This window comes from Crassostrea angulata, chromosome 3 (genome assembly GCF_025612915.1).
Source record: "Crassostrea angulata isolate pt1a10 chromosome 3, ASM2561291v2, whole genome shotgun sequence".
Classification (NCBI taxonomy): Eukaryota; Metazoa; Mollusca; class Bivalvia; order Ostreida; family Ostreidae; genus Magallana; species Magallana angulata.
The window spans coordinates 17,948,689-17,960,849 of record NC_069113.1 but is presented as its reverse complement, the minus strand read 5'-3'; the positions used below and the strand labels follow the sequence as shown (position 1 = coordinate 17,960,849).

General features: G+C 33.6%; 1 protein-coding gene across 11 annotated transcripts in view; it reads right to left on the bottom strand.

Moving 5' to 3' along the window:
- Window positions 1-4,279: 4,279 nt before the first annotated feature.
- LOC128178566 (ninein-like protein) overlaps window positions 4,280-12,161 on the bottom strand; it is a 44,794-nt gene continuing 36,912 nt past the window's right edge. For 9 of the 11 annotated variants that reach the window (XM_052845801.1, XM_052845806.1, XM_052845808.1 and 6 more), the window contains 9 exons: window positions 11,280-11,435; window positions 10,817-10,930; window positions 10,596-10,706; window positions 10,266-10,379; window positions 8,013-8,126; window positions 7,297-7,365; window positions 6,691-6,886; window positions 6,349-6,470; window positions 4,280-6,110 (listed from right to left, as the gene is read on the bottom strand). In XM_052845801.1, coding sequence (XP_052701761.1) covers window positions 5,922-6,110; window positions 6,349-6,470; window positions 6,691-6,886; window positions 7,297-7,365; window positions 8,013-8,126; window positions 10,266-10,379; window positions 10,596-10,706; window positions 10,817-10,930; window positions 11,280-11,435 — 1,185 coding nt within the window. In that variant the 3' untranslated portion in view covers window positions 4,280-5,921. The remainder of the gene's footprint in view (window positions 6,111-6,348; window positions 6,471-6,690; window positions 6,887-7,296; window positions 7,366-8,012; window positions 8,127-10,265; window positions 10,380-10,595; window positions 10,707-10,816; window positions 10,931-11,279; window positions 11,436-12,161) is intronic. The other 2 variants (XM_052845807.1, XM_052845810.1) reach the window with 2 other exon arrangements.

Here is a 12,161-nt window from a genome sequence, read left to right as displayed (position 1 = left end):
CGACAGAAACAACGACAGACAGACAACGGACAAATTTTAATTAGAAAAGCTCATTTAACCTTCTGCTCGGGTGAGCTAAAATCGCTTATGCGATCATCCTAGGGTGCATGCATAATTACACGATACAGAGATTTAATATTAAAAACAAGAAATGACGAAGAAAGTGATTAACAAAGACGATAAATTAAATTTTATGGCAAATTGTATCCAATGTGTAAAAGAGAAATTACCATAAACAGTAATTGATGCAACAGAAAATAGGGACATTAACATTTAAAACGCATAAATTGACCCAGTTGGAACTTTCAAGATTCGTGAAGATTGATTCCTCTGATGTGGGGTTTGGTTGGGTCAAATTGGTGCCATGGCATACCCTTAAAGTACAGCAAAGTCGGTGAAAGTGTGCCATGGCGTTCGATTAGTTAATGATGAGACAGGATTCTATCCTATAGAATAATGCTTTCGCCGAAATAATTTCAAATATTCGCATACCTGGCGTGAAGGGGATAATGTGACATCGTTTCCCTGTTCTACATAAAGGAATACATGCATTGTCATGAATCTCATCAAGAGTTGTCTGTTTTGGTTGAGTTTCAATGAACCTTAAGATATTTTTACATTACCACATGTATCTGATTAAAGAAAGCGAGACAATTCTGAAACATGGCTGTCTTGTCAGTCGTTTGTTTTTGTGGTGTGGGGGTGGGGGTTTAACAAAGTAGATTTTTTTTCCTTTTTGCTTATTAAGTCTTCGTTTTAAGGGTGATTTGTGTTATTCATATCAACACGAGGGATGTTTTTAAGCTCCTGCTTTTAAGTGGTGTAAAAAGGTTCAAGCTTTCGCATCGTTTTGAGGAAGTTTTAAAAATACGTACTTCTTACAAATTTTCTGTCTCATGGCTAAGCAGTGCATGTAATTGTTTGCTGATATTCTAACTCATAAATCCGTCAAAACTTTATTATTCGTGACAAACCTTCAAACCATATAAAACAACCAACAAATTTTCATGAAAATAAAAAAAACTGCTGACAAATGCTTATATAAGATATATTTGTATTCAATCAAGTAGTTTAATTTACAACCGCAATGAGTGTTCCACCGAAAAAAAAATAAAATATAGGTTAACATGGTGACCTAATCTATGCAAGTGGATTCATGGGAGGGACATTTAAAAACAAGTCATTGACTCTTCAAAGTTAAAAAGGAAATACAAAGGTAGCACTAAATTGCCACACAATACATAATAATTCCTTATTTAATTTTTTTTTAGATTTTACTGTTCACGTGACCTTTGTTACGCCCCCTTGGATTGACTTATTTCCAATGATGGATATGATATGAATGACACAGAATTTTGATTTTCATTAAAAACAAATCAATATATAGCTAGGTTTCGCTGTTTTAAAATAAATTAATATTTCACTTATGTGGAGGATTGATTGTTTTCATATCTGAAGGGGTGTTTTCTCTCTCTCTCTCTCTCTCTCTCTCTCTCTCTCTCTCTCTCTCTCTCTCTCTCTCTCTCTCTCATGATAAATTTATACCGGATAATGGATAATTATCGCCCTCGTTAAAAAATTATTTTAGTTTCTTTCGCCATCATTGCAAGAGGGCGAATTTATGTTAAAAAGAATTCTTGAATAACTGTGTTAATTTAAAAGAGTATGTATGTCTAACTGTGCGAATTCAAGACTGGGCGAAAACCGTTTTCAAGGGTAGAAGGACGAAAATGTCACAGGGCGAAAATAACCCTGTATGCAGTAATCTTATAGTAAGATAATGTCTTGCACTATAATCAATCATAGTACAACTACTTCTTGAAAAGGATTTATTTTATTATATAATGAATCTTACTAACGTCAGGTGCCCCTGATTCAGCGTACAGAACAAAAGCAAAACTGTGACGTTATCAACATTCAACGTTTTATATTTATAGCTGCAATTCGAGTTTAAACCTAGGAACAAGGACACATGTACACGCATTATACAAAAATACACTGTATTTAGTCAGGCTATATATTTTTTTAAGGTAACAAATGTGTGGTTAATTTCACGTCACTTCACTCTCGATTTTTTGTCATCATTGAATCAGCTACAACAAGTGGGCTACCAGTTGTTTTAACCACGAAAACCTAAAATTAGAGGCTCATGCATTTACGAGGTAAACCACGGGTTAATACATCATCATCAGACGTGTGAGAGGAATACTTATTCATGGCTTCCTGCAAATGTCATAGAATTTTTTTTTCTTTTAGAACTTTTAACTTAAATGTGCATATTTGTTTGTTCTGATTAATATGAAGAAAATTATAAAGTTGTGGGATAAGCACCATTAATTTCTAAACTGCAGAACTGATTATATTCATAGACTATAAAATAATCAACTAAAATTAAATTTTTTTAATTATGTCTGCATGCAATATCAATTAATATACTAAAGATAAGGAAATTCTTATTTTTTTATGTGCAAATTCATTAACGATTGCATGTTACAATTTATAACTTGTACACATTGTATTTCTTTTTACCTGAAATATTAGTAGTATACTTGGCACAAGCAATGCCATCTACAACTGTAGTTACTATTTGTTATCCTATATCTAGTGACATTTCGTTTTTTCAATTGTTATCATCTTATGATTGTCTGTGTTCGGCTCTAAATTAGAATAAATATTCTGTTCTGTTCAGTAGTCTATTCTCGTTCAATTTTTGATAAGTTGATTTTAACCGCCTAAGTGTAGAACATGAAATTGACAAACATGAAGTGCTCTACTTCTATCGATCATACATTGTACTTTCAATCCTTGTATACCCCCACCCATTTCGTTTATAAAATTCGGTCGAAGAACCTGTGCATTGGAACTTATTGTGTACGAACTTCTTATACTGCAAAAACCGTTAAAAGATGCCAATATCACAGTGGGACAAATATGTCGACTAACGGTAAACAACCTAATCTGTACCAATTTATATTTGTTTAAAATTTTAAACAATAAATAAATAGAACTAAATAGTCTACAATATCACCGGTTTTGCTATCAGTTAACTATGTTGCACCGGTTTTAATATCAGTTAACTATGTTGCACTGGTTTTGCTATCAGTTACTATGTTGCACCGGTTTTGCTATCAATGAACTATGTTGCACTGGTTTTGCTATCATTTACTATGTTGCACCGGTTTTGCTATCAGTTACTATTTTGCACTGGTTTTGCTATCAGTTACTATTTTGCACCGGTTTTGCTATCAGTTAACAATGTTGCACTGGTTTTGCTATCAGTTACTATGTTGCACCGGTTTTGCTATCAATTAACTATGTTACACTGGTTTTGCTATCAGTTACTATGTTGCACCGGTTTTGCTTTCAGTTACTATTTTGCACTGGTTTTGTTATCAGTTACTATGTTGCACCGGTATTGCTATCAGTTAACTATGTTGCACCGGTTTTGCTATCAGTTAACTATGTTGCACGGGTTTTTCTATCAGTTAAGTATGTTGCACTGGTTTTGCTATCATATTACTATTTTGCACTGGTTATGCTAACATATACTATATTCTTGCGAGAGATGAACGATTCTGCAAGAAAATATCATACAAGTAGAAGAACTATTTAGTGCCTGTAAATATAATAACATCAATAAAGGCAAAAAAGGCCGTAAGGGTTGTCAAATTTTGAGTGGCTGAAACCTTGAACTAATGGCACAGAACCCATTCAAAATCAAATGTTAAGTCGCCAAGTAAAAAAAAAACTTCCTGCAGTATTTTCATAATTTTCAGATTAATTTTTCTCCTATATTAATTAGTTATTTTTTATATTTGGTTAATAATAATACGCAAAAGGGCATCTGTTAATTACAAATTAATAAAAATCAAGATAATTGAAAGGAAGAGTACAAAATTCTTACTCCATCGGAATTTATGAATGTTATTAAAACAGAAACAGCGACAAGTTTGTGGTAATGATGTAGAAGGACTACTAAATATAGTTCTAAATAAATGTATGTCTGCACACCTGCCTCCCCATCCATCAATATCAGTGACAGGCCAGGGCCAAAGCCATATAAAACGTACCACTGAGGCAGGGTCAAACATGGCTGAATTGGCGTGGGACAAGTCTGTGTTCCTCGCGACATATATATGGCGACACCATCAGCCGAGTAGTGCAGAAAGTGATGACACCCCCGCTCGCTGCTAAACAATTTTGCAGATTTGAATAAACATATATTTCGAAAGTTGCATCAGTGATATTTACAGTTCAACACAACAGGATAAAAACTAAGATTTTTCTCATGTTTTATTGCCAATTGCATTTGTAATCAAAAGTTTATAAAATTCATCATACGGTAATTCACTTGATTTGTGTGAATGCTACAAGTCCCTTTTTAAGAGTATTGATGTACAGTAGATAACATGATATAATCAGTACATGTAGTTCTGTATTGTATCACAGTCAATGGAGACATTGGTCAGGAATGATTGCAGAGTTCCCCATTCCCCTCAGCATCCACAATATCACAGACAGGAGGTAGGGCACTTAAGTATGACTTTTTTTTTGGATGGACAATATGAGAACAGGTCATTAAAATTAAGAATTTCTAAAATAAAACTATATATTAGAATAGTATTCAATACTATAACATGTCATATCATGTGACCTTTTTTAGATACTGTATATGGAATAGCAGATAAAGTTGTCATAGGACTGATATTTGTGGGGTGGTGTAAAACTCTTCCCCAAAAAGTTGGAAGACATGTAGTTTGATTTTTGTAATAACTTACTGGTGGAAAATTTACTTCAAATGATAAAAAAAAATCAGCTTCAAAACATTTTAATCTTGCAGTGATTAATTGCTTTAAGTAATTTAATTATTGATTGAAATAGGTCTAGACATTGTAATGAATATGTTTCAAGAATTGAACTCCTAAAAATAAATGACAATGTTTTGGCACTTTATAAATATATATATATAGCACATATACATGTATAGCTGACAACTCAATACACTTATACCCTGTATCTGCTGACAAATAAATACTGCCCTAATTTTTCCCTCTCTTTGTAATTAGTTTTCATTCATATTTTCGAACTTCAAACAAATTTAAAAATAGATGAAAGAAAAGATGACTTGTATGCTTGCACTTTCAACTAAATGGAGTTCTATTTATATATGACTTTAATTAAAAAATCTGCACTAACATGAATAGGTTACAGTCTGTATCAGGGAATCCCTGATAACATTTGTAAACATTTAAAGTCACTAAAGAACATTTTTAACAATAAAAAAAAATCCATCACCACATTTGCTCTTTCATTTAAAACCCCACAACATTTCAAATATGTTGCATAACCATAAACTATTCTTAATATTTTTGTGCAATTCCAAATTCGCACATTTCATACACAAACAAAACCACACCATTCATACATTACATAAATGTGGAACATAAAATAAAAATTCATTTTAGCACAAGTATTCTTTTAAAGATCTAATGGATTTCTGTACCATCGGATATCATCATCAACATCATCCACATCATCATCATCATCATCATCATCTTCCTCATCATCACAAAACCACAGGGTGAATTCCCTCCAGCACTCTCCCTGCGAGGAGAAGTGGGGCCATCAGCACAGGTCACTGACAAAAGCTGGTGTCGTGAGGAGTTTATATTCTAAGCACTTCTTGTCTCAGTGTTAGAGCACCTTGAATGATTGATGCAGTAGAAACATGTCTTGTATTCTAAAACACAGCTGCATTTGTAAGGAAAAGGTTCAAACTTACAGCCACAAGGGCCATACACTCCAGTGTGCCTTAAATTAGCACCATCTTTGTTCATTCCTTTTGCATATCAGACATAGTTTGCATGTGTCATCTGTTTAACGGATCATGTGGCCTCTGTTTAACGAGTCATGTGACCGGGTCATGTGATGGCCACATGACAGACCTTCTTGAGCATGACCCTGAGCACCTTGCACTGGTCCTCCAGCTTGTAGCAGCGGGAGACCGCATCCTTCTTTCTCTCCTCCATCAGGTACAGCGCCTCCATTAGGTCTGAGTTCTCCTTGTATAGGTCCACCACCAAGATGTTCCTCTTTTCACAATCTGCATACTGCAACCATTCAACAAAAACATATTAACAAGGCAATAACCAGTTCATTTAAAGCATACTGCAACAATTCAACGAAAAAAAATAAACAAGGATAAGGCAAAAACCAGTTCAGGTAGATCATAACGCATTTCAGGATTCAGAAAAATGTAAATATAAGATTTAAATCTGAAATAAATTTTTGAAACAAACTTTTTTATCACCCAATTCCTTCCCTCATAAATTGGGCCAAATGACTTACATGAGCATTGATTTTCTCTAGCTGTTCATCCAGCATCTTTTGAGTCAGTTTGAGTTTTCTTGTCAAGTTGGTCTTTTCTTCCTCTAGATGCTTAATCAATTTTTTATGTTCATTTTCTTTCACTATGAAAAATATAAAGAACAATAAATATCTTATTTTTATTTTTACCCCCATTTCCACACCATTAAAGTCTTTGAATCACATTTTTGTTGATCATTCATATGAAAAGATAACATGATTTTTAGGGAGTCCAAATTATCTACATATTTTACAATTCCACACATACAACAAAGCATGCATACTGATCATCAGTCAGGTGGATTTGGTTTGTGTTGTACAGACCTCTGATATTTCGACTTTTCTCGTTCTCCTTGTTGTCCATGAACTCCTGCAGTTCCCGGAGCTGTCTCTGCTGATCCACCAGGTCGATCTGTAACTTGGTGAAGTTCTCGATGTCGACGGGACTTCCTGAACGAGTCCCGAGGTGATGGGAATTCTGGGAGCGGAACCTGGCAAGATCACTGGTGGCATCCTCCAACTGTTAACAGACACATCACAGTCAGCATTCATGCAAACTTACTTATAGAGAACTTTATAATTAAATGTATTATATTTGACTGTGTTTTTGATTGAGCATGGAAAGCAGCTTCTGAATTATAAATTAAGTACTTTGCTTAATGTTATGAATTTGAAAAATGTACCTGACATATATATTCAGAAACATGCTAATTAAATGTTGTTGAAAATTAATTTCTTTCAAATATCATATTTTTACAGTAACTTTTATTGATCCTTTATATCTTGAATACAACACTTTCTGATGTGGATATAAAGAATATTGATAATACATGTAATTTACATCCGAGTTCCTAGAATAATGTAAGAATAATCTGAAATGAATTGACTTTAATACAATCAAACATTATTTCAGAATAACATGCCACTTACCATGTGAGTGACTTTCCTAAGCTCATCTTCAAGTCTTTCTTTCTCCAACTGAAGGGCCTGCATCTTCTCCTGTATATGATTTTAAGTGTAAACTGAATTGTCATATACTATACATTCTCCACATGATGATAATTGTATTGAATGTCAGATGTTACAAGTATTTAAATTGTACATCAGTGAATTTATAACATTTTGTGATTTCATAATTAATGTCTCACAATCCAGAAATTGGTGGTGCACAAAAGGTTATCTTTTTAACAGTATTTGTTCTTTGATTGCAGAGGAGTGGGTCTTTCTTTGGGGTGGGTTTTTTTCAATTTTATATTTGGGAGTCTTAGTCTGAAGGTTTAATTTTATGAGGAAAGAATCAGATCACAAGGACAATGTAATTGGATTTTTAAATTTATTTATGGTGATGGAATTGGTTTCTTTAACCAAACTGTCCAGCAATTTAGGCGCAAGTGTCACAGAAATTGCTACAAAACTACTTACAATCAAAAGTCCTGTTAAGTAAAATCACAATTCTTGTTATAATAATGGCGTAAGAAATCCTTAGGATGTACTTATCAAAACAAGCACTAAATCATATACATGTACAAGTTGGACAATGCCAGTCTCATCAATTTTATAATTCGTCCAAAATAAAGAAGCTTGATATGAGTCTAAACATCGAGACAGAAGTTGGAGATGTCCAAACAGATGTCTAATTGGCTGACCTTTTCTTTGTACAGGTGATTGGCGGACTCGTTCGTTTCGTGAGCTGTCAGACTGTCCATCTTCTCCGCCAGTATCTTGCTGGATTCATCATGGCCATTAAGGCTAGCTCCATTCTAGAAAAGGAGAGTACTAGACACTTAGCATAGATGCTACCTGATTAGCTATTGGTCACGGTTTATACAGAAATGATATCATAATGATAAAAATTAAATAAAATGAAAAAGATTAAATTTCGACTTTAATTTTTTATTGTTGTATGGCTACGACTTGTATATTATTTTTCAAGTTGTCAAGTTTCCATGTATCTTCTTAAAGCTTTAAATTAACTGAAATCAAAAATAAAGTCAGATGTTGTTTGTATTATTGTTAATATGAACATTTGAGCACAATGTATCAGCTACCATACCTTTGTTAAATATAAGGAAAATGAAATTAAAATTTAGCTAAGGTGACTACTTGGTTAGCATTCTACATGCAATAAAAAAATACATAACGATCTAGATAAAGACATTTTCCTTCTTCTGTTGAGACAGAAGAGTGTTTAAACTCTGTTTTAATCATATTAATTCTTCGATGATAGTAAAAATACTGTAAACCAACTTTTATTTGCGGCAACTTTATTTCGCGATTTACTACCAAGGAACTGGTTCACGACAACTGATGTTCGCGACCAAGCCTTAATTACCAGACCTGTGCTGTTATTACAAACATACGACAAGGACTGGTCCGCGGCAAGAAATATTCGCGACGGCGAGGCTCTCGCTAACATCGCGAAAATTTTTCGCACGCGAATAAAAATTGGTTTACAGTATATAGACACAAACAAATGGATAATTCAAAAACATATTTTATACATTTAACTTTCGTAAAGGTACTGAGGTTTTAGGGGTTATGATCTGCATATTTCATATAAATTTTTCTTGGTCAGAAATGTTGTGGCTAAATTTATATTCCACTTTATATAATATTTATGCTATAATTATTTTTTGTGCTAATAATATGATCTAAAATCTTTCACATCACTGTAAAATAAATAAAACATGCATAGGGGCTAAACAGCTGTTAATAATAGAGGTAAATGCATAAAGGATTAATGATATTGATGTAAATAAAAAACATAAAGCATGCATACATTTTGAATAAACTATGTACATGTATAATACTAATGCATGCTTATTAAAGAAATGCCCATACAAGTAATGTTGCAGTAACAGAAACATTCCATTATGCCGATGCAATTTCCACACATATTTGTACTCTTTACTACTGCATACTGTAAATTCCTTATATTTCGCGAGTACTTATATATAATTCCCCAATCCTGCTGTTAAATTAAATCGCAAGAATATAAAATCACGAACGTGGAACTTTTATCCTTATTTCTTATAGTTCTCAACTCTAAAGAAAAATAATGGCAAGATTTTAAAATCCGCGAAGGGTGCTTCTCGCAATTTTACAAAGATTTTAATTCCTCACATTTGATTAGGAATTAACTACAGACGAGATTTTTTTCATCTTAAAGTGCTAGTGTACAATACACGAAAAAAGGTCCAGTTGATATACATGTAATTCATAATTTGTTTTTTGAAGGTGTGAACTTGATCCACAAACAAACCAGTGAAATCTTTAGTGAGCAAACTATCACAGAATGAGTCATCCAGCTAATGCAACACGTACAGCACAAACAAATCAGAACAATACAGTGGGAAAAAGTTGCAGGATTTGGTACCATTTACTATACTTTTGTAGAACTTAATTAAATTACCAAGGTAACATATATATAGAAAATTTATTCAGTGTTCAGGCTGGGGAAACAACTTAAATTCCTATTAAAATACCATGTGATATGGTTGTTTAAGCCTAGCAGGACAATAAAAAAATATATGACAGATGAATTTGAAAAGTATGACATAAAGCAGGTTGAATATACAAAAGCAGGCAATATGGAGATAGAAATTACTGTCAATAAATAACCATTATAATATGTATGGTTCAACATAAATATCTTAAGATGAGCAATAACTTCGGTTAAGTATGCATGGATCAAAGCAATGATTTGTTGGTTAGGAGTATAAGTATAGATGTGTACAGGTTTTGATTCACAAAGACAGAAGGTCTATAAGTAGCTAATTGATGGTCAGCTTGCTTGGATGTCGAAGCTTATTCTGAGTGAGCTATATGTTTATGACCCAGATTATCCTGAGTGAGCTATATGACCCGATCAATGACTTCTGATGGTGATTTGCGGGTACCTTGGGATGGGCCAGCTTATCGACCGTATCATCCACCCGCAGCAGTTTGTGTTGTATTGTCGACAGTTTTTCCTCAAGGAACGTATTCCGTTCTTGTAATTTGTCAATCACATGCTTTAGGTGCAGAGAAGTGAGAAAAAGTGAGGATTAAAATGGAACTGTAACATCTAGGATAATTAAAACATTTCATAGAGGAGATATAGTGTTTTATTTCATTCTAAATACTTGTACAGTAATCAACTGCTTGTATTAATTATCAGTTGCGAGTTATTGCTAACCCTTAATATACCCAACTAACATGCTCTATTTGCTGTTCAACTTTGTGTATACCTGGGCATGCGCTGGTATAACTGTGTTCTGGAACTGTTCCAACTGGAACTTCAGTTTACGAGTTTCATCAAGAAGAGACCTGTTTTCTTCTTCTAATTTAGCTATCTTCTCCTTTTTGGAGGAACAAATATTTAATCATTAAGTATTGATTTGGTGCATGATTGAAACAGTTTTATCATAATTTATTTTTCTTTGTCCTATCATAAGATTGTTACATTTACCTGTAATTCAGAGTTTTTGCCAGCTTCTTTTTGTAGTTCAGAATTTTCCTTTTGTAATTTTTCGACTGATTTCTCTAAGATTTTCTTTTCCCTATTCACTGCATCTAATGTAGCCTTTTATCCAACACAATTAAGATATATTAATTGAAACATTAACATATTTAGCAAATACATCATACATCCATTATGAGAAGTACGGCAACATATTAAAAATTGACTTTCAAGATTTGGAGGTTGATGGTAATGTTTTGGGTCAAGCTTATTTTCACTTAAGATAAACACGTCAATAAAAAAAACAACCCATTATTAGCAAAATGTCAAACACATTAAGAAGCACACAACTTATAGCACACCAATCAACAACACAACATTTAGCAATTTAAAGTTACGTCTTAAAACTTGAAGACAGTATTACAGGTTTAACAGTTTGCTTTTCACACTTTTCATCACATCCGGCCCATACCTTCTGTTTTCCTGCTTCCATCGATGCATGCACCATTTCCTTCTTCACTGCATTAACTGCACTTGCTTTCTCTTCATCAATCTCAGCAATGCGACTTTCCATTGCAGTTTTTGTCATCTGAAGAGCCTTCTGAAGCTCTGCCTGGGCTTTCTCAGCCTTATCATACAAATGATTTTCAAATTAAAGCATATTTAAAATTCTTAACTTAATTGTTTTTTTTTCTTTTCATGCACTTCTTAAACACAAAAAATTTATTTTTTTCATTTGCCTATCATTTTTAGCTCACCTGAACCAAAGGTTCAAGTGAGCTTTTCTGATCACCCGTTGTCCGTCGTCCGTCCGTCCGTCCGTCTGTGTGTCTGTCCGTCCGTCTGTAAACTTTTCACATTTTCAACCTCTTCTCAAAAACCACTGGGCCAAATTTAACCAAATTTGGTACAAAGCATCCTTATGGAAAGGGGGTTATAAATTGTAAAAATAAAGGGCACAGCCCTTTTCAAAAGGGAGATAATTGCGAAACAGTAAGTATAGGGGTAATGTCTTTAAAAATCTTCTTCTCAAGAACCACTGCACCAGAAATGCCAATATTTACACAAAAGCTTGTATATATAGTGAAGATTCTAAATTGTAAAAATCGTGACCCTCGGACCAAAACTGGGGCCCTAGGCGGGGTTCAAAGTTTAACATAGAAATACATAGGAAAATGTTTTAAAAATCTTCTTCTCAAGAACCACTGCACCAGAAATGCCAATATTTACACAAAAGCTTGTATATATAGTGAAGATTCTAAATTGTAAAAATCGTGACCCTCGGACCAAAACTGGGGCCCCAGGCGGGGTTCAAAGTTTAACATAGAAATACATAGGAAAATGTTTTAAAAAT